This window comes from Engystomops pustulosus, unplaced genomic scaffold (genome assembly GCF_040894005.1).
Source record: "Engystomops pustulosus unplaced genomic scaffold, aEngPut4.maternal MAT_SCAFFOLD_216, whole genome shotgun sequence".
NCBI lineage: Eukaryota > Metazoa > Chordata > Amphibia > Anura > Leptodactylidae > Engystomops > Engystomops pustulosus.
In genome coordinates this window covers 138,278-160,693 of record NW_027285096.1, presented here as the reverse complement: position 1 = coordinate 160,693, position 22,416 = coordinate 138,278, and the positions used below count along the sequence as shown (strand labels likewise).

The 22,416-nt window shown below is 46.8% G+C and overlaps 1 protein-coding gene across 1 annotated transcript in view; it reads right to left on the bottom strand.

Annotated features, from left to right (window-relative positions):
* Positions 1-22,416, bottom strand: part of LOC140109544 (dymeclin-like) — a 187,331-nt gene that overhangs the window by 26,775 nt on the left and 138,140 nt on the right. The window contains exons 15-16 of the mRNA XM_072132071.1: positions 19,484-19,666; positions 12,464-12,577 (exon numbers count right to left, since the gene is read on the bottom strand). Coding sequence (XP_071988172.1) covers positions 12,464-12,577; positions 19,484-19,666 — 297 coding nt within the window. The remainder of the gene's footprint in view (positions 1-12,463; positions 12,578-19,483; positions 19,667-22,416) is intronic.

The window sequence follows — 22,416 nt, the reverse complement described above, 5'->3', positions numbered from 1 at the left end:
ACTGTAATAGATGGTCCTGCACCCAGAGACATCGCTAACCAGATCTCCTAAAGTCCAGCGCATAATGTAAGTCAAGGGAGGAGGGAGGTTCAGAGGTGGGGAGAGCTTGACTTCACTGTTAAACTCTCCGCCTTCTTGACTTTATACAACCAATTTACATTTCACTTCAAAGTTGATTTTCTGGGTGGTGGAACCAAGCTGGGTCATGAAAGAAACCTGGTCTGTAAGGTGTAAAGCTGCTACACAACATACTGGTAGCAGTTTATTAGGCTAGTTATAATAATAATAATTTTTTAAATTATTTAGCGCACACAGATTACGCAGCGCTGCACAGAGCTCGTCAAATCGGTCCCTGTCCCCATGGGGCTCACAATCTAATCAACCTACCAGTATGCTTTGGAGTGTGGGAGGAAACCGGAGGACCCGGAGGAAACCCATGCAAACACAGAGAGAACATACAAACTCTTTGCAGATGTTGACCTGGGTGGGATTCGAACCCAGGACCCCAGCGCTGCAAGGCAGAAGTGCTACTCTGCTGATGGCAGGTTCCCTTTAAGGGAAATTTCAGAATAAAAAAAAATTCGGCCCATACTGCATTGACCAAACTGAACCAAATAATTCTAAATCTGTGGAGTCCCAGTTGGTTCATTTAATCACAAATCCGACTCCACATCCCTGGATTGGCCACCGAAAGTTCCTTTGGTGCTTTCCTTTGGGTGGGGCCTCTCCTTATATTTCGGTATTGGTTCCCATTCCTTCATCTTCTGTTCAGCTGTTGACGTCAAGAACGTCCAAGTCTAACGTTATGCCTCCTTCTACATGGCTAGGTTTATGCCCGTTTCTTCTGCAACTTAGGCCACAACCCTGTGTAAAACTACCCCTACGGGAAGCATACAAGTAGTATGTGTATTTCAGTAGTATTTTAGGCAGGATCTGGATATTTGCAATGCTAAATGAGCCATTTGGCCCAGATGGAGCAGGAACAATCTTCAAGTAGATCCTTACCTGGATTTTTGGCAAAGTACATGGCACAAGTAACCTTTCTAATCACAGTTGGCAGAATATGGGCGCTGGCTATGGCAGCAGAACCCCCCCACCTCCTCCCATTATACAGAGACCCGGCACAAGCAGCACCAGGGAAATGCCTGCAGCACATCATCATATCTTGGCGCTGCTCGTCTCCATGTACACACAAAGTCACAACCGTAGTGAAAGCAAAGACCGTGTCCCAAAAGCGGAAATGATTTCCAGAGAAATGCTGCTGACACACAATTTTCCCTAAAATCTGGAATGCAGATTTTATTATTTTTTTTTTAACGATGTGCCGTTTCCATCTGAAGGCCTTATTACTGCGAGCTGGCGGCTTCTCCGCACAACCAGATATTACATGGGAAAGGGGATGGAAGAGCAGGAACCCAGGACATCGCCTCTGCTGCCGCGCACCTTACAGTGCTGACGCTGCGGTGTTTATCCACGGATTCCGGATTTTTATCCGAGGTGTCAGAAAGACATTGAAATCTTCTTTAAGCTTGTGCCAAGAAAACACGTAAGAAATGAACCCAGCGCTCCGCCGGGAGCCGCCTCGCAATGGTGACATCACCCAAGTAGCCATCAAAAAATCCTAAATGTGCGCGGCCTCAGAAGTGCACAATTTGAGGGGTCTCTGTGCTGGAGTGGACTCCATCTGTAGCAGTAGTTTCCTACTGATTTCCCTTTCGCTACCGAATGGATCAATACATTGACTAATCTATTGATTTTGATGTCAATGCAGTTTTGTTGACCGCTGTGCAGGTGCTTTCCCACACTGAGGGACTTCCAGGATTCGTGAATTTGCATAAATTGTTGAAGCATTATGAAGCTTTGCAATACAGGCAGTCCCCGGGTTACGTACAAGATAGGTTCCATAGGTTTGTTCTTAAGTTGAATTTGTATGTAAGTCGGAACTGTATATTTTATAATTGTATGTACTAGACAAATTAGCTTTTTTTGCGCCAGTGACAATTGGAGTTTCCAAATTTTTTGCTGTAATGGGACCAAGGATTATCAATAAAGCTTCATTACAGACACCTTACAGCTGATCATTACAGTCTGGGACTATAGTAACATCCAGAGAGGTCACCAGAGGTCACAGTGGGCAGAGGGGTCCAGCTTTAACTATGGGTCGTTTGTAAGTCGGGTGTCCCTAAGTAAGGGAACCCCTAAAGAAGGGCACCAGGATGCACAATGGTGTAAGGCCGTGTATAAGTCTAGAGAGGGAGGAGGAGATCACACGGACTGTGTATAGGTATAGAGAGGGAGGAGGAGATTACACGGGCTGTGTATAGGTATAGAGAGGGAGAAGGAGATCACACGGACTGTGTATAGGTATAGAGAGGGAGGAGGAGATTACACGGGCTGTGTATAGGTATAGAGAGGGAGGAGGAGATCACACGGGCTGTGTATAGGTATAGAGAGGGAGAAGGAGATCACACGGACTGTGTATAGGTATAGAGAGGGAGGAGGAGATTACACGGGCTGTGTATAGGTATAGAGAGGGAGGAGGTGGTCACACGGGCTGTGTATAGGTATAGAGAGGGAGGAGGAGATTACACGGGCTGTGTATAGGTATAGAGAGGGAGAAGGAGATCACACGGACTGTGTATAGGTATAGAGAGGGGGGAGGAGATCACACGGGCTGTGTATAGGTATAGATAGGGAGGAGGAGATCACACGGGCTGTGTATAGGTATAGAGAGGGAGGAGGAGATCACACGGGCTGTGTATAGGTATAGAGAGGGAGGAGGAGATCACACGGGCTGTGTATAGGTATAGATAGGGAGGAGGAGATCACACGGGCTGTGTGTAGGTATAGAGAGGGAGGAGGAGATCACAAGGGCTGTGTATAGCTGAAGAGAGGGAGGAGGAGATCACACGGGCTGTGTATAGGTATAGATAGGGAGGAGATCACACGGACTGTGTATAGGTATAGAGAGGGGGGAGGAGATCACACGGGCTGTGTGTAGGTATAGAGAGGGAGGAGGAGATCACAAGGGCTGTGTATAGCTGAAGAGAGGGAGGAGGAGATCACACGGGCTGTGTATAGCTGAAGAGAGGGAGGAGGAGATGACACGGGCTGTGTATAGGTATAGAGGGGGAGGAGGAGATGACACGGGCTGTGTATAGGTATAGAGGGGGAGGAGGAGATCACACGGGCTGTGTATAGGTATAGAGAGGGAGGAGGAGATCACACGGGCTGTGTATAGGTATAGAGAGGGAGGAGGAGATCACATGGGCTGTGTATAGGTATAGAGAGGGAGGAGGAGATCACATGGGCTGTGTATAGGTATAGAGAGGGAGGAGGAGATCACACAGGCTGTGTATAGGTATAGAGAGGGAGCAGGAGATCACACGGGCTGTGTGTAGGTATAGAGAGGGAGGAGGAGATCACAAGGGCTGTGTATAGCTGAAGAGAGGGAGGAGGAGATCACACGGGCTGTGTATAGCTGAAGAGAGGGAGGAGGAGATGACACGGGCTGTGTATAGGTATAGAGGGGGAGGAGGAGATGACACGGGCTGTGTATAGGTATAGAGGGGGAGGAGGAGATCACACGGGCTGTGTATAGGTATAGAGAGGGAGGAGGAGATCACACGGGCTGTGTATAGGTATAGAGAGGGAGGAGGAGATCACATGGGCTGTGTATAGGTATAGAGAGGGAGGAGGAGATCACACAGGCTGTGTATAGGTATAGAGAGGGAGCAGGGGATCACACGGGCTGTGTATAGGTATAGAGAGGGAGGAGGAGATCACACGGGCTGTGTATAGGTATAGAGAGGGAGGAGGAGATCACACGGTCTGTGTATAGTTATAGAGAGGGAGGAGGAGATCACAAGGGCTGTGTATAGGTAAAGAGAGCAAGGAGGAGATCACACGGGCTGTGTATAGCTGAAGAGAGGGAGGAGGAGATCACACGGGCTGTGTATAGCTGAAGAGAGGGAGGAGGAGATCACACGGGCTGTGTATAGGTATAGAGAGGAAGGAGGAGATCACACGGTCTGTGTATAGGTATAGAGAGGGAGGAGGAGATCCCACAGGCTGTGTATAGGTATAGAGAGGGAGGAGGAGATCCCACAGGCTGTGTATAGGTATAGAGAGGGAGGAGGAGATCACACGGGCTGTGTATAGGTATAGAGGGGGAGGAGGAGATCACACGGGCTGTGTATAGGTATAGAGAGGGAGGAGGAGATCACACGGCCTGTGTATAGGTATAGAGGGGGAGGAGGAGATCACACGGGCTGTGTATAGGTATAGAGAGGGAGGAGGAGATCACACGGGCTGTGTATAGGTATAGAAAGGGAGGAGGAGATCACACGGCCTGTGTATAGGTATAGAGAGGGAGACGGAGATCACACAAGCTGTGTATAGGTATAGAGGGGGAGGAGGAGATCACACGGGCTGTGTATAGGTATAGAGAGGGAGGAGGAGATCACACGGGCTGTGTATAGGTATAGAGAGGGAGGAGGAGATCACACGGCCTGTGTATAAGTCAAGAGAGGGAGGAGGAGATCACACGGGCTGTGTATAGGTATAGAGAGGGAGGAGGAGATCACACGGCCTGTGTATAGGTATAGAGGGGGAGGAGGAGATCACACGGGCTGTGTATAGGTATAGAAAGGGAGGAGGAGATCACACGGGCTGTGTATAGGTATAGAGAGGGAGGAAGAGATCACACGGGCTGTGTATAGGTATAGAGAGGGAGGAGGAGATCACACTGGCTGTGTATAGGTATAGAAAGGGAGGAGGAGATCACACGGGCTGTGTATAGGTATAGAGAGGGAGGAGGAGATCACACGGCCTGTGTATAAGTCTAGAGAGGGAGGAGAAGATCACACAGCCTGTGTATAGGTATAGAGAGGGAGGAGGAGATCACACGGCCTGTGTATAGGTATAGAGGGGGAGGAGGAGATCACACGGGCTGTGTATAGGTATAGAAAGGGAGGAGGAGATCACACGGGCTGTGTATAGGTATAGAGAGGGAGGAGGAGATCACACGGGCTGTGTATAGGTATAGAGAGGGAGGAGGAGATCACACGGCCTGTGTATAGGTATAGAGGGGGAGGAGGAGATCACACGGGCTGTGTATAGGTATAGAGAGGGAGGAGGAGATCACACGGCCTGTGTATAGGTATAGAGAGGGAGGAGGAGATCACACGGGCTGTGTATAGGTATAGAGAGGGAGGAGGAGATCACACAAGCTGTGTATAGGTATAGAGAGGGAGGAAGAGATCACACGGGCTGTGTATAGGTATAGAGAGGGAGGAGGAGATCACACGGACTGTGTATAGGTATAGAGAGGGAGGAGGAGATCACACGGGCTGTGTATAAGTCTAGAGAGGGAGGAGGAGATCACACGGACTGTGTATAGGTATAGAGAGGGAGGAGGAGATCACACAGGCTGTGTATAGGTATAGAGAGGGAGGAGATGACACGGGCTGTGTATAGGTATAGAGAGGGAGGAGATGACACGGGCTGTGTATAAGTCTAGAGAGGGAGGAGGAGATCACACGGGCCGTGTATAGGTATAGAGGGGGAGGAGTAGATGACACGGGCTGTGTATAGGTATAGAGGGGGAGGAGGAGATCACACAGGATGTGTATAGGCATAGAGAGGGAGGAGATCACACGGGCTGTGTATAGGTATAGAGGGGGAGGAGGAGATCCCACAGGCTGTGTATAGGTATAGAGAGGGAGGAGGAGATCACACGGGCTGTGTATAGGTATAGAGAGGGAGGAGATGACACGGGCTGTGTATAGGTATAGAGAGGGAGGAGATGACACGGGCTGTGTATAGGTATAGAGAGGGAGGAGGAGATCACACGGGCTGTGTATAAGTCTAGAGAGGGAGGAGGAGATCACACGGACTGTGTATAGGTATAGAGAGGGAGGAGGAGATCCCACAGGCTGTGTATAGGTATAGAGAGGGAGGAGATGACACGGGCTGTGTATAGGTATAGAGAGGGAGGAGATGACACGGGCTGTGTATAGGTATAGAGAGGGAGGAGGAGATCACACGGGCTGTGTATAAGTCTAGAGAGGGAGGAGGAGATGACACGGGCTGTGTATAGGTATAGAGGGGGAGGAGGAGATCCCACAGGCTGTGTATAGGTATAGAGAGGGAGGAGGAGATCACACGGCCTGTGTATAGGTATAGAGAGGGAGGAGATCACACAGACTGTGTATCGGTGTAGAGAGGGAGGAGAACACTGTGTATAGGTATAGAGGGATGAGGAGATCACGCTATATATGAGTGTAGAGAGGGAAAAGAGCACAACAGATTCTGCAAGGGAGGGGGAATTGCCTACTTACATGCACAAGGGAGTGCAGATCTCATATCTATGACTGTAGGAGATGAAATTAGTCCAGCAATGAAGCTGTGCCTATATATACAGCATGCTAGGGGGCACACAGACCTCACATCCAGGATGTAGGGGGCTGTAACATGTATACCAGGGGGCTAAGAAGGAATGAAAGCAGATTAAAGCATGGATGTCATAGAAGCCCATGTTGTCTAGACTTCAATAGTCAGACTACTGGAGACAACCTTCTACCTTTCTATAGTAACCGTGGTCCCATGAGTGAAGGTCCAGTATATGTGTGGTCATGTTTGTTTTCCTGCGTATAGATGTATATGTAAGTATATACAGTGTATACACATACAGTTCCTTTTAAATAAGCTATACTGCATTTTAGGGTGGTCCATAATATAAAAAGTTATTGGACCCCTGGGTGGCCGGGGCGAAATGTTCTCCTTTAAACCCGTTCCTGAGTACATAGGGCTTTACTCTGGGATCTGTCGAAAATCTCCAATCCTACAACACACATTATCTGAGCCAAGCAGAAATTTTCCAGTGTCCCAGTTTGCGCGGAGCTGGCAGGCCGAGGCGCTGAGCGGGATCAGCTCTTTCTTATGATGAATTCCCTGCATCTTTGGCGCCTTGTTCCCTGATAAGTTCCTCGGTTCACAGACGCCACATAATAACATTACAAAATAGAATTAAAGGGCTTTTCTTTTTTGTTTTATGTAAATTAAGCTTAAACGTTTCATAAGTTCTACAATTTTCCGGGACCTTGTGTTTCAATGGTCTCCCAGATCTCTGCTAGCTGGGAAAAATTCTTATTAGCCGCCAGAAACAGAATAAGCGACTAAGACTTCTCACAGCTGAGGGTTCGCTGCACTGTAATTAGTACAATACAGCTCAAATATGTATTTTTAAGGATAGGCGATTGGAGGGGGTACAAAAGTCTTACGTATAGTGCCACATCTCTGATTGTGAGGGTGTCAGGAATCCAACCCTCGACAACCTCATAATCTGAAGATATGTGATCAATAAGTCCACAAATACCCCCTTAAAGGGAACCTCTCACCCCTAACGTAGGGGTTGAAATGTCTATTCTAGAATTCCCTCTTATGTTAAATATCACCCATTTACCCATGAAAAATCTTCCCCTAATTTTCACATGAGACGAGTCAAGTTTATTGGGTGCAGAGGTAGTGTCACTTCACAAGCCCCTATCTTCTGTTCCATAGCATCTAGAAACATTTTGCATGTTTCATATTAAAGATAAAGATCTCATCTTTCAGACCACTTCAGGATTATGGCTTTGTGCGCTACAGAACCGGAGATACAGAAAGCTAAAAACATAGATGGAAATGTCGACTGTAGATAAAGTTCCATTTGCCACCTATTTTATTTAGCTGCCTGTAGCTCTGGTTCTGTATCTCACAGAACTGCAAGATGAGATTCTTATCTTTAGCATGACACCAGCATTATGTTTCTAGGTGCTATAGAACAGAAGTTACTGGCTTCTGAAACGACAACAACTTGACTCGTCTCATGTGAAAATGAGGTGAGAAGAGTCATATTTTCCTGACTTTGGGGGAGAATTCTAATAGTTAAACGGGTGAGATTTCACATAAAAGAGGGCATTCTAGAAAGGACATTTCACACCCAAACTAGTAGTTTATTGGGGTAAAACCTGGTCAGGTTCCTTTACTTTTTCACCAGATGTTTTTCTTTAAATTTTCACAAAAAACAGAATATAAAACAAAACCCAGCACCCAAATCTAATTCCTGATAGTTTGTTACAGTGTATCAGGCAGACTCCGTTGTGGTTGTGGTTACAATGTCTCCCCCCTCCATGAATGGCGTGTCTTGTTCTATATATTTCGGGTCACATTTGGTAATAATTTCCAGGCCTGGGGAAGATGAAAGCGACCTATAAACTGGATGCGCTTACCGTAAATATCTGTCACAAACAAGAAGCCCCTCACGTCAGGAGCCGCCTACTATGTAGCGCTGAATAACGAAGAAGCAATATGTTGTTATTTATAATGGCGTGCCTGGAGACGCGTCGCACACGACTTACGCATCCCGCGGCGATAAAGAGAGAGAGAGGGCAGCGATTTACAGCTCCGCGTCTCAAACATTAAAGAGAGAGCGGCTGAGGCTTCCATCTTCTCCTGCCCCGGGTCACCGCCTGCATCTAGTAAATCTATAAATACAGGGACATGTGTACATCCAGGGACAGGAGATTAGATGGAGACATGCACACACCACCGGGGGGAGGCGGAAAATTCCTGCTTTTATTATGTTGATGTTTCTTCTCTGTTCACATCCAAAGCTGCACAGAATTCTGCCGCCTTTTTTACCATCAGACAGCAGTGCATTGTGGGAGCGCGAGTGACATTTTAATACTTTGGCTTCTAGTTTACAATGCAGAATTTGGCTTTGGAGGTGAATATACATAAAGGACTTTCGGCAATCGGGTTGTAGAACAACTGGCTGCAGCAGGAGCCTCTCTCCTTCCGACTTGTCTGCAGTAAGACAAAGAGATGCTGAAACCCAACTTCCAAAACTAGCAGATAAACCCCCCAAATCATCAGAAATTTCTGTTCCCTTGTATTATCCTCTACACTTATTGTACCCTTAAAGGGGGTGCCTGGACCAGGTGATGACAGCCCACCAATCAGCTGGTTGGGAATTTCCCCACTGTGGGATTAATAAAGGACTATCTTATTCCTTGTCCTCAATTATGCACAGTCAGTCAATAACTTTCTGATCAGTGGGGGTCCCCAATCATGAGGAAGGGGGTAGGTTGTGTGCCCTGAATTAACAGAATGGCGTGGTGTCTCTATGGCACTGGAGGAGAGTGCTGAGCGCCATGCTCAGCTACCTCCGTCAGGACCACAGACAGTGAATAGAGCAGCAGCGTGCAAGTCCTACTTTCCGATCCATTCTTTGGACCTCATGACCTATGGAAGGGGGGGGGGGGGTATCCCACCAAAATCCTGACTTGTAGTGGAGGGGAGGGGTTGTGGAGCAGCTCGGTGCAGAGAGCAGAAAGCTCTTCAGGCTGATAGTCCCGCCCAGAGCCCTTGCAGAGCTGCATTATAACTTGCCTTTTCTCAGTCCTGTCCTAGCCTACACAAAGGAGTGATTACACAGTTCTCCAGGGACAATACTTAACACTCTCTGCAGCTTTCCCTTTAAAGGATAAGACAAAATCTTATCAGAAAAATGTCAATGTTTACAAGAGGTCGATACACGGAAAAAACATCCCGATTCCTCCCCTGTGACCTCCGAGCCTCCTCATCCATAAACCACGACCTCTCCTCCAGCCTTAATGCATATGGAAGAGGACGGAGAAGACGCTTTCAGTATTCATCAGAAAAACAAGAAATAAATAAAGAAGCCCAAACGTCCGTGAGACCCGAGCTGAAGGCTCCCTAAATAAATAACATTAATATGTACATGTCCACATCAAGGGAGGTTTATGGAGTGAAACCAAAACCCTCGGCTCCCAGCTGATAAGCGGCGTCCAGGATAACATTCCCGGCTCTCGCAGAGGCGGCGGCGGCTATCTCCGGGCTAACCGCTCCATGAAACCCTGTGATAAGAGCGAGACAGAGCCGCTCTTCCTCTACAAAGCAGATAGCAAAGCCTGGAGGAGCACGCAGGGGCCGGGAGTATAGACTAACCCATTATAGGGGTCACTTTAGAGCGTTCTGAGAAGGTGGGGTCTGATTCGTGGCGCTCTTATCGATCAGCAGGATTGAGGGGTTGGAGCAACAAGCTCCCGTCACACTGCGCCATGTGGCTGAGTGTGGTACTGCAGCTCAGTCACATTCACGGGCAACGTGAATTCTGATTTACTTATAGTACATGGACTAGACTGGGTACATAGGAGCCCGTACTGGTCATATAGGGTCCGACATGACAAAGTGCTCAAATAACAAGCTCCTCCCACAGCATAGAGGATAGCAAATTCATACGTCACTCTAAGGCATGATGGGAAGGTTTCACATTTAGGACATAAAAAAAAAAAGTATAAAAAACAATAACATGATCATAAACAAGAACCGTCATGTGTGACACAGGAAGGTTTCCCATTAGATGTAATATGGAGAGGTTTGTGTGCACCATGGTAGGTGCCGGCACAATGGAGGCCAATAACCAGGCGGCTCCTTTCAATCCTTTACAAATCCAGAAATAGAAGGTGAAAAACAAGTTCAGGTGAAAGTCAGCAGCGTATGGAGAATTAGTGTAGAATTTACCAACCGGATGACAGGAGCACCTACCCCCAAAATCCCCCACCCTTCAAGGGATGGTCGAATTGTAAGTAGCCCCTTGATAGGTAAGCAGTGATCAGTTATAATCAGTGAGGAAACCTGGCGGCAAGTGATCAATTTCCCAGCAGCGCCACTGCAGGACACATAAGGCATTACACATTGTCTGTTCATACCAATGTATAGTCTGTGAAATGCAGGACAGGTCCTCCAGACCAGGAGACCCTCTATGCACTGTGGGCACACATCAGCGTGCGGGGAGAGGAGGAGAGCGCTGTTCACCCCCCCCTTTCCATAGGGATACATGGCGCATGGCGCCGTATGCCGTGAAAAAATAGGACACGTGCGGCACCGTACCACTCCCGTAGGGCGCCGTGTGCCCATTGCCGTCAATGGGGGAAGTATATCGGCCGTACATACGTCCCCCATGCGGCAGTGTGAATGAGGCCTAACTGCAAGAAACCCGGCCAAAGGAGGACTCCCACCTCTTATAATTAAAGAAAATCTACCACCAGGATGAACTATTATAAACCAAGCACACTGACATACTGGTGTGCACCCCCTCTTGCAGGATCTGCCCTTCTTTTAGCTTCTTATGCCTTGTTTTTTTTTACAAAAAAGACTCATTTGCATCATTTGTAAAGCCTTTTATTTTTAAAAACACGGACATAAGAAGCTAAAAGAAGAGCAGATCCTGCCAGAGGGGTCGTGTAAATGTACTTGGTTTACAGTCCTCCATTCTGGTGGTAGATGTCCTTTAATGCATTAATACCCCTGCTCATGGGGTAATCCGTTTTCTTCTTTCCCCACTGCCTAGCTCTCTCAGGCACTGCCCTTTAACACAATGACTGGCCCATTACAGAAAGAAGGTGTAGAAAAAGGCCAAAACGGGAGAGGCCCCGCCCCTGGTGCACCAAGAAGCTAATTTGCATAAAGATTATACATATTTTTTCCCTTCAACGGCAGATTGCAGGGAAACGGGGAAGATAAGTCTGGAAAGCTTATGAAGGCAGCTATACAATTCTGCTTTTACTTTAGGGGAGATTTGGGACCTGGGAGTCTCCCTTTAAGGCCCCATGCAATGGTGGGTGTGATCTGGCCGAACCAGATCACGGCCGCCATTGTGGTGTATGGTGTTTTGAGCACACACTGTCCTATATCTCGATTGCGGCCCCCTGAGTCCCCCTGTCTCTTCCCTACATCACCTGAACGTGTGCTATGACGCGATTCCGGCCCTGGCGAGCACACGATTGTACGCATGGGGCCCGTGGGGGTGTTATTATGCTGGAACACTCATCCTTTGCAGGGTATAATATTTTTTGCCCTGTATGTATGTATGGTAAGATTTCTCCGGGATGGAGGGGGTGGTTTCTGGGACATGACATGACCTTCCTAGCAGGGTGGGTGTAGGTATTGCTGGTAATTGGGGAGAAGCGTGACTTATTAGCAGTAGAAGAAGGATCTATTCTTGCTGTTACATTGTCGGGCCGCAGTAAAACTCCAGTTATGTGCTGCCTCCATTAACAACAAAGGCATAGCTACACAAATAACGCTCCCCATTAAACAAGCTGCGGCACGTAGGTGCGAGACCGAAATATCTGCAGTTGCTGTCCCCGGCCTGGGACGCATCACTACATGAGCCCCGCACCGTGTAATAGCAAACCCCAGACACATCTATGGCTGCACATCCAATCCCCGGATTAATATAAAACACCAAGTACTAATAATACAATACGAAATGTTCACAAGTCTAAAAAAATTTGTTTTTTCTGGTGCGGAAACCTAAATCAGGGATGTTTACGGAACAGGTTCTATTTGGTTACTTTGTAGCCCCTGATGATGGGCGGTGCATGTCGCTTACCCGGAGTCGGTCTTTGGGCAGCGCCACTGCGCCTTGTTTGATGACCTCCAGGACTCGTTCCACCGAGAGGTCGGATCCGGCCTGCTCCAGGCGAGAACTGAAGAAGCCGATGACCTGTAAGGCACATGAGAAGTAGGTAAAACATATTGTAGACTCGGCTATAGGAACGCTATAGCACCAGCCCCCCCGGCACAGCAGAGGGTTCATGCTCCTCATTGGAAACACTAACAAAACTGAGCGATCCATAAGGCAATGTGAACAAGCCCCAGGACTGACGTTAATAAAGTACTCACAAATTCAGACTTTTCACAGGAAAAAACCTTGCGCCTTATAGTGTGAAGGTCAGAAGGATCCAGCACTGCCAGACCCTCCTGACCGCTGTAATAGAGATCTGGTGAAGGTCTCCCGGGTGTCCCAACATGAGGACCGCTGCAAGGTCCTATTTCTATTTCATGCTGCCAGGGGATGGGGCAGGAGAAGAGGTCGCAGCTCGGACTGGGAACGAAGAAGAGCTGTGAATGGATGTAGCAGTACTGCGTGTTCGTGTGAGTGAGTGTATGTAGCAAGAGGTATGTGACCGAAAAGATGGATCCGGCGGAGCTGTGTGTAAATGAATGGATGTGGCGGAGCTGTGTGTGAATGGATGCGGCGGAGCTGTGTGTGAATGGATGCGGCGGAGCTGTGTGTGAATGGATGCGGCGGAGCTGTGTGTGAATGGATGCGGCGGAGCTGTGTGTGAATGGATGCGGCGGAGCTGTGTGTGAATGGATGCGGCGGAGCTGTGTGTGAATGGATGCGGCGGAGCTGTGTGTGAATGGATGCGGCAGAGCTGTGTGTGAATGGATGCGGCAGAGCTGTGTGTGAATGGATGCGGCAGAGCTGTGTGTGAATGGATGCGGCAGAGCTGTGTGTGAATGGATGCTGCAGAGTTGTGTGTGAATGCAGGCGGAAGAGCTGTGTGTGAATGCAGGCGGAAGAGCTGTGTGTGAATGCAGGCGGAAGAGCTGTGTGTGAATGGATGCGGCAGAGCTGTGTGTGAATGGATGTAGCAGAGCTGTGTGTGAATGGATGCGGCAGAGCTGTGTGTGAATGGATGCGGCAGAGCTGTGTGTGAATGGATGCGGCAGAGTTGTGTGTGAATGCAGGCGGAAGAGCTGTGTGTGAATGCAGGCGGAAGAGCTGTGTGTGAATGGATGCGGCAGAGCTGTGTGTGAATGGATGTAGCAGAGCTGTGTGTGAATGGATGCGGCAGAGCTGTGTGTGAATGGATGCGGCAGAGCTGTGTGTGAATGGATGCGGCAGAGCTGTGTGTGAATGGATGCGGCAGAGTTGTGTGTGAATGCAGGCGGAAGAGCTGTGTGTGAATGGATGCGGCAGAGCTGTGTGTGAATGGATGTAGCAGAGCTGTGTGTGAATGGATGAAGCAGAGTTGTGTGTGAATGGATGTAAGAGAACAGTGTGTGAATGGAAGTAGCAGAGTAGTTTATGAATGGATGTAGCACAGTTGTGAGTGAATGGATGTAGAAGAACAGTGTGTGAATGGATGTAGCAGAGCTGTGTGTGAATGGATGTAGCAGAGCTGTGTGTGAATGGATGTAGCAGAGCTGTGTGTGAATGGATGTAGAAGAACAGTGTGTGATTGGATGTAGCAGAGTAGTTTGTGAATGGATGTAGAAGAGCGGTGTGTAAATGAATAGATGTAGTAAATGTGTGTGTGCTGTGCCATGTTACAGGGAATTGTTAATTGGTGTCCAATATATTTTTCCTATTTTTGGATGACCATCTCTGGGGTGCGTCTTATGGCAAAGTGCATCTTATAGTCTGAAAAATATGGTAATTCTTCTGTGAAGTCCATTAATACGATCTGCGCATCTCATTTGAGGGTTTCCAGTGATGAGATTGCTCACCCCGTATATTTTAGGGTCTGGTTGTGACATTGCACATAAATGGGACAGTAAGGTAATGTCAGCAGATCTCCTGCGGTGTCACATATCTAAGCTCCAGACGGGCCGGGCTTCCTCCATGACACGGATCCGCGCTCCCCTCTACATGAAAAGCTGACAAACATTTCCCAGGTCCAGGCGTCTGCTGCGGTTTTAAGCTGCATTAAGGAAGAATTACCAGATTTTCTGCTGGGGATGAAAGTGATGGGTGTCATGTATCCAGGGTTACACAACACAAGTGTAACAAATGTATAGAAAAGGAAAAATAACATGGTAAAAACCTGAAACTTATTCTTGTCTTGTTTTATGTCAGGGATAAGAGGAGTCCAAAAATATAACCAATAGGGCAGCTACACCCAATTCACCTATACCTATTCACTGCACTGGGAGCTGACTACAAAGGAAAGACTGTGATTGGGTCATATGTTGGGTCTGCCTAGATGGCTACACCACAGCCCAGTATAATACAGGATGTAACTCGGGATCAGTACAGGATAAGTAATGGCATGTATGTACACAGTGACTGCACCAGCAGCAGAATAGTGAGTGCAGCTCTGGGGTATAATACAGGATGTAACTCAGGGTCAGTACAGGATAAGTAATGTCATGTATGTACACAGTGACTGCACCAGCAGCAGAGTAGTGAGTGCAGCTCTGGAGTATAATACAGGATGTAACTCGGGATCAGTACAGGATAAGTAATGGCATGTATGTACACAGTGACTGCACCAGCAGCAGAATAGTGAGTGCAGCTCTGGAGTATAATACAGGATGTAACTCAGGATCAGTACAGGATAAGTAATGTCATGTATGTGCACAGTGACTGCACCAGCAGCAGAATAGTGAGTGCAGCTCTGGAGTATAATACAGGATGTAACTCAGGATCAGTACAGGGTAAGTAATGTCATGTATGTACACAGTGACTGCACCAGCAGCAGAATAGTGAGTGCCGCTCTGGAGTATAATACAGGATGTAACTCGGGATCAGTACAGGATAAGTAATGTCATGTATGGACACAGTGACTGCACCAGCAGCAGAATAGTGAGTGCAGCTCTGGAGTATAATACAGGATGTAACTCAGGATCAGTACAGGATAAGTAATGTCATGTATGCACACAGTGCCTGCACCAGCAGCAGAATAGTGAGTGCAGCTCTGGAGTATAATACAGGATGTAACTCAGGATCAGTACAGGATAAGTAATGTCATGTATGTGCACAGTGACTGCACCAGCAGCAGAATAGTGAGTGCAGCTCTGGAGTATAATACAGGATGTAACTCAGGATCAGTACAGGATAAGTAATGTCATGTATGTGCACAGTGACTGCACCAGCAGCAGAATAGTGAGTGCAGCTCTGGAGTATAATACAGGATGTAACTCAGGATCAGTACAGGGTAAGTAATGTCATGTATGTACACAGTGACTGCACCAGCAGCAGAATAGTGAGTGCCGCTCTGGAGTATAATACAGGATGTAACTCGGGATCAGTACAGGATAAGTAATGTCATGTATGGACACAGTGACTGCACCAGCAGCAGAATAGTGAGTGCAGCTCTGGAGTATAATACAGGATGTAACTCAGGATCAGTACAGGATAAGTAATGTCATGTATGCACACAGTGCCTGCACCAGCAGCAGAATAGTGAGTGCAGCTCTGGGGTATAATACAGGATGTAACTCAGGGTCAGTACAGGATAAGTAATGTCATGTATGTACACAGTGACTGCACCAGCAGCAGAATAGTGAGTGCAGCTCCGGTGTATAATACAGGATGTAACTCAGGATCAGTACAGGATAAGTAATGTCATGTATGCACACAGTGCCTGCACCAGCAGCAGAATAGTGAGTGCAGCTCTGGGGTATAATACAGGATGTAACTCAGGGTCAGTACAGGATAAGTAATGTCATGTATGTACACAGTGACTGCACCAGCAGCAGAATAGTGAGTGCAGCTCCGGTGTATAATACAGGATGTAACTCAGGATCAGTACAGGATAAGTAATGTCATGTATGTACACAGTGACTGCACCAGCAGCAGAATAGTGAGTGCAGCTCTGGGGTATAATACAGGATGTAACTCAGGATCAGTACAGGATAAGTAATGTCATGTATGTACACAGTGACTGCACCAGCAGCAGAATAGTGAGTGCAGCTCTGGGGTATAATACAGGATGTAACTCAGGATCAGTACAGGATAAGTAATGTCATGTATGTACACAGTGACTGCACCAGCAGCAGAATAGTGAGTGCAGCTCTGGGGTATAATACAGGATGTAACTCAGGATCAGTACAGGATAAGTAATGTCATATATGTACACAGTGACTGCACCAGCAGCAGAATAGTGAGTGCAGCTCTGGGGTATAATACAGGATGTAACTCAGGATCAGTACAGGATAAGTAATGTCATGTATGTACACAGTGACTGCACCAGCAGCAGAATAGTGAGTGCAGCTCTGGGGTATAATACAGGATGTAACTCAGGATCAGTACAGGATAAGTAATGTCATGTATGTACATAGTGACTGCACCAATAGCAGAATAGTGAGTGCAGCTCTGGAGTATAATACAGGATGTATCTTTTGTATCCCTATAGTGTTAATGGATGGCATGTAGTAGTTACACGGTTGCTTGCGGTGGAGGCCATGAAGATGACTCGGATGATACATTACACTACATACATGAGGACTCATGGCTTTATTATACAGCAGTTTATATGAGGGATTATATAATGTGTCACTTTATAATCAGACCTAGAACACTGAATACATTTCCTTTGTACACAGGGGCAGGAGAGGACGGCAGAGAAGTCAGAACACAAGGTACAACGATAATAGCAGAAAGTATATGGACTGGTGCAGATGAGACGGACCCAAGTGGATCCAGTTCAAAGGACGGAGACACAAAGAGGAGACGTGAGGCTCGCAGGAGAGGAGGCCTCACCCGCCGGCTGGACGCATTTGGCTTGATGGTAAACACAAAAACCAGAGAAGCTTCACTCAGCCGCCACCTCCATGTGTAAGGACTGTCTGTCCTATACTCCGCACTGCTCGCACCTATCAGGACGGGTTACATTGTATTTATTCTTATTTTTTCTTTTGCATTCATTATTCTATGCAAATATTTACATTTATTATTTTAAAAATATGATTTTTTAAAATTTTGATAAATGTACTACTGACTATTTTATAAGTGAGTGTGAATAAATTGGTGTAGTAGAGTTGTGTATGGATGTAGCAGTGCTGTGTGTGCATGAACAAATGTATCAGTGCCGTGTATGGATGTAGCGGAGCTGTGTGCATGGATGTAGCAGAGCGGTGCATGAGTGTATGAATATAGCAGGGCTGTGTGTATGTGAATGGATGTAGCGGAGCTGTGTGTGAGTGTACAGATATAGCATAGCTGCGTATGAGTGAATGAACGTAGCAGAGCTGTGTGTATGTGAATGGATGTAGCGGAGCTCTGTGTGAGTGTATAGATATAGCATAGCTATGTATGAGTGTATGAATATAGCAGAGCTGTGTGTATGTGAATGGATGTAGCGGAGCTGTGTGTGAGTGTATAGATATAGCACAGCTGTGTATGAGTGAATGAACGTAGCAGAGCTGTGTGTATTTGAATGGATGTAGCGGAGCTGTGTGTGAGAGTATAGACATAGCATAGCTGTGTATGAGTGAATGAATGTAGCAGAGCTGTGTGTGCAGTGCATGGCCAACATGGTTGTTTTAACTGGTGTTAAGTATACTAAATCTGGCGTTATATTATTATTATATAACACCTGATTATTATAATAGTAATGTATTATAGTAAGGTGTGTACTATAGTCCGAAAAAAATAATCTTTGTTATTCCGTCCCCCCCCCAAAAAAAAATCTCCAAGATAAACCAAGGAACTTGATGGTTGGTTTTGATCCAGCATATTGTTATATTATATTACTTTCTTTTAGACAATTTTCATGAATTATTGTCGATATGGTAGATTTTTAGTGACTACCAATTTGCCGCCAGATTAGACGTTCCCCTGCTTTGTGGTTTCATCGCTTTCATACTACAGATCGACAACTCGCTTGGAGGGCGAATTCCAAGAAAACGACGACAAGTGAAGCCAGGGCTGAGCGGAGGAAACATCTGCCTGTGGTCTGGGCATCGCCTCTGACGCAAGGGCCGCTGGGTTCAGGCAGCTGCTGGCAGAGGTTATGGCGCCGCTGTCAAGATGGGTTCATATACGGCACAAGGATCAGCCTTACGGGTGTGTATAGATATTTATATGCAAATATTGCTACCTAATGGCAAAGTAGATAATGATGGAGTGAGGGGGTTATCCTTAAATGCTCATCCAGCTCCGCCTGCTTCATGAGTAGAATAATAGAAGGAAAACCAGGAACAACAGAGCAGAAGAAGGGGAAGGAGGTCATTTTGTAGCTCTCTGGTTTATCTGCATGATTAAAGTTTAAGGGAACCTGTCACCAGGGACCCCATTTTCACTAAAGACAGGTTGCAAAGCCCATTACAGCTGCATTGCACATCTGACTTTCTGCTTTCTCTAAGCATTTGCATTACAATATAATTGTGTGTTATAACTTACCTTGCACCCTGACAGAATCCTCTGTGTAGTCCCAGGGGTTGAGCTTTGGTTTGGATGCATTTCAAAAAACAACATGTGACTTGTCTGCGCTGCAGACTCCTCAGCTCTCAGCCCCCACCTTTGTGCTCCTGTACAGCTCCTCCCACCCCCACTGATGTCAGCTCACCAGGCTGTGAGCTCTGTGAAGGAGAAGGAGGGAGAAGCTGTACAGGAGCACAAAGGTGGGGGCTAAGAGCTGAGCAGCACAGACAAGTCCCATGTTGTTTTTGGAGATGCATCCAAACCAAAGCCCAACCCCTGGGACTACACAGAGGATCCTGTCAGGGTGCAAGGTAAGTTATAACACACAATTATATTGTAATGCAAATGCCTAGAGAAAGCAGAAAGGCAGATCTGCAATGTAGCTGTAATGGGCTTTTTAAACCTGTCTTCAGTGAAAATGAGGTCCCTGGTGATAGGTTGGCAGGAATAACACTGCCATATGACTGCACTTACCATATCTATATTCTGCATAATATCCTGGAAGGATGGGTGACTCCGAAACTGCTCGAAGAGCTCCCGCTTGTACAGCAAGGCGTACACCAGGTTGGGGTTGTGGTGGAGAGAATTGCTCAGGCAGGAGTTGATGATCTCCAGCATCATTCGGATCACTTCCTCAATCACGTTCAGGTCTTGTGCCTGCGTCAACAACACAAATGATATAAGTTAGACACAAAACAGGAAGGTAAAGAACAGCTCTAATAACTGTAAAAATGTTAGAAACAGAACAAAATGTTAAAATGTTAATCAATGACAAAATAATTAATGGTAAAGGGAAAAGCATGATCTAAGGAACTCATCCAGCCATATACTACCCTGCTCTGTACTGATGAGGGGCAATAACTGTGAAACAGATGAGTTTCTTATTTGATTGATTGGAGCCTATTTGCATACAATTTTTCCCATGGGGAATCCTCTTTAAATAAGTCTCCTTACAGTGTTGTGTCCCTACAACAATAGTTGTATCGAAGGCAACACATTCAACGATATATTACCCTACTATGTACTGATGAGGGGCGAGAAACTTGAAACAGGTCATTTTTAGTTTCGGTTGATTGCAGCCTATTTTTACACTATTTTCCCATGGAGCATATGCTGCGGTGTCCCTACAGCAAGAGATGTATCCAAGGTAACTCATTCAACCTGCTATGTACTGATGAAGAGCAGAAAATGGAAACAGATCATTTCCATATTTGGTTGATTGGAGCCTATATGCACGATTTTTCCCACGAGGCATTCTCCCTAAATAAGTCTTCATATGCTGCCGACTTTCCACAACAAGAGCTTTATCTAAGGTAACATATTCAACCATATATTACCCTGTTCTGCGCTGATGAGGGGCAAGAAACTCTAAGCAGAAGTTTCCAATTTGGTTGACAAATTTGAATGCTCATTTGCACTCCCTGGAGCTTTTTCTGCATCCACCTCTGACTATCTGCATAAGAGTTGTGTCTATGTCATCTAAAACTACAGTGCCTTGCACTGATGAGGAGGATGCAACACAATAGTCCAAGGCAACCTGCCCTGCTCTATTTTTTTTTTTTTTAATTTAACACAATGTAGATTAGCTCTACTCTATGGTCATACCACATCACATAAACTCCCTTGTTAGAGGAGGCCAGCTATATTGTTTCTCTTGCTTTATAGCGCCATCATATTCCGTAGCGATTTTCTCCCATCTCCCTTTGTCAGGTCTCTTCATGTTCATTCCAGCTTGTAATAGAGTAAAAATACCCCTCAAAGATGTTAAGAGGAGTATCTTTTACCCTTCGGGATTGCAGTACGACCTCTGCCCTATGCGGAACTTGACTATTCTACCATCATCCCTGCTGATCCGTGGTGCCAAACCATAGTGTAACCAACATCCTGTGTATGATACAGTGATTGAGATTACTACTAGTGGCTGTGTATTATCTGCAGATTTTAGTTATTGGGGCACATTTCCAAAGGGTCCGTCGGATGCATTTCCGTCGGGTTTCCCAAATATTTCCAAATTGCCATGAATTGCACTGGGTTTTTGGCGCACACAATCGGATTGTGGCGCATCTGCGCCGGCTTTCATGTGACACAAATCGGCGGGGTTGTGTGGTAGGACAACCCGACTGATTTGGATAAACCGCGGAATTTAACTTTCAAAATTGTGTCGCAAGATCAGCACTTACATGCACCGGGAAGAAGAAGGAGAACTCCGGTGGACCTGAGCAGGGAAGCGACACATGCAGGATATCGGGCGCACGATCTTAGTGAATCGCTGCAGCTCCGAATCCTTGTCGGACATTCTGGATCGGCGGCGTCAACAGGACAGGTAAGTAAATGTGCTCCATTATGGACATGTTATGCATAGGGATGGTGCCCTATATCGTCAATGTGATGTTGGTGACCCAACATTCACTATCTGGGTCACTTTCATGGTGCCAAAGCTATAGTCTGCCTAGCCAAGTCATATAAATCTCACCCTCCCACCCAAAAATCACTCGGATCAGCCTGACCTTTGTGCCGGCACCATATGGCGGTCAGCGGCAGATATCGTCCAGAAACAAAAGCGGAACATTTCACAATGTGCCGGAAGACAACGACTCCGGGACTTGGGGGATTTCTTTGATTTTTTTTTGGAAAGGGAAATGCAGTCACATAACAGGGTCCACTGCCCTCCCGGTATCATATATCTGCCGGCGATGTGGCGCTGGAATTAATGGTCACGGAGCCGGCAGACACATTTGTTTGGACGCTCTGACATAGTACAGTGAGGAGGAGGAAACAATCAGGCCTCTCACAATGAGATAAAAGTAATTTTCTCTCGCGGAATAATGGGCTCTGCTAAGCGAGAGCCAAGTGCAACACAAGACTGAAAACAAATAGCAATCAGGGCTTCAGTGCGTGGCACCAGCCTCCCTGGGCCCGGGTCTGGCAGCACCGACACAGCTGCACCAAATGAATGGGTGTCTCTCTGCTGGAATTCCTGCAATTCTTATGGCTTTTTTTGCTGTGTTTGTCTAAGCCGGAGCCTTGTGTACATTATAGCAGGAACCTGGCAGGCCGCGGCTTTCAGCACATTTACTAGCTGACTGGCACTGAGCGGAAGTGGCGCTGTACACCTCGGGTCACCACATTCCTGGACGCTGCGGGTCATTGGGTTGTGAAGCCCGGCGGAGAGATCCGTCGCCTGGGAAAGTAGAGATCTTGTAATGATGATCTAGACTGCAAATGATGCCATGTACTGCAGGACGGAGCGTAAAGATGTGCCGTGCAGGGGTCTGGGAAGTGTCCAATATTATTGTCCCTTGAATTTTGTGAAACTTTAGAGAAAATATTATAAAAGTAAAGTAAAAATTAAAAAAAAAGGCCTCTAGGAACCCTCTAAAAGCAGAGGTCACAATCCTCCTCCACTG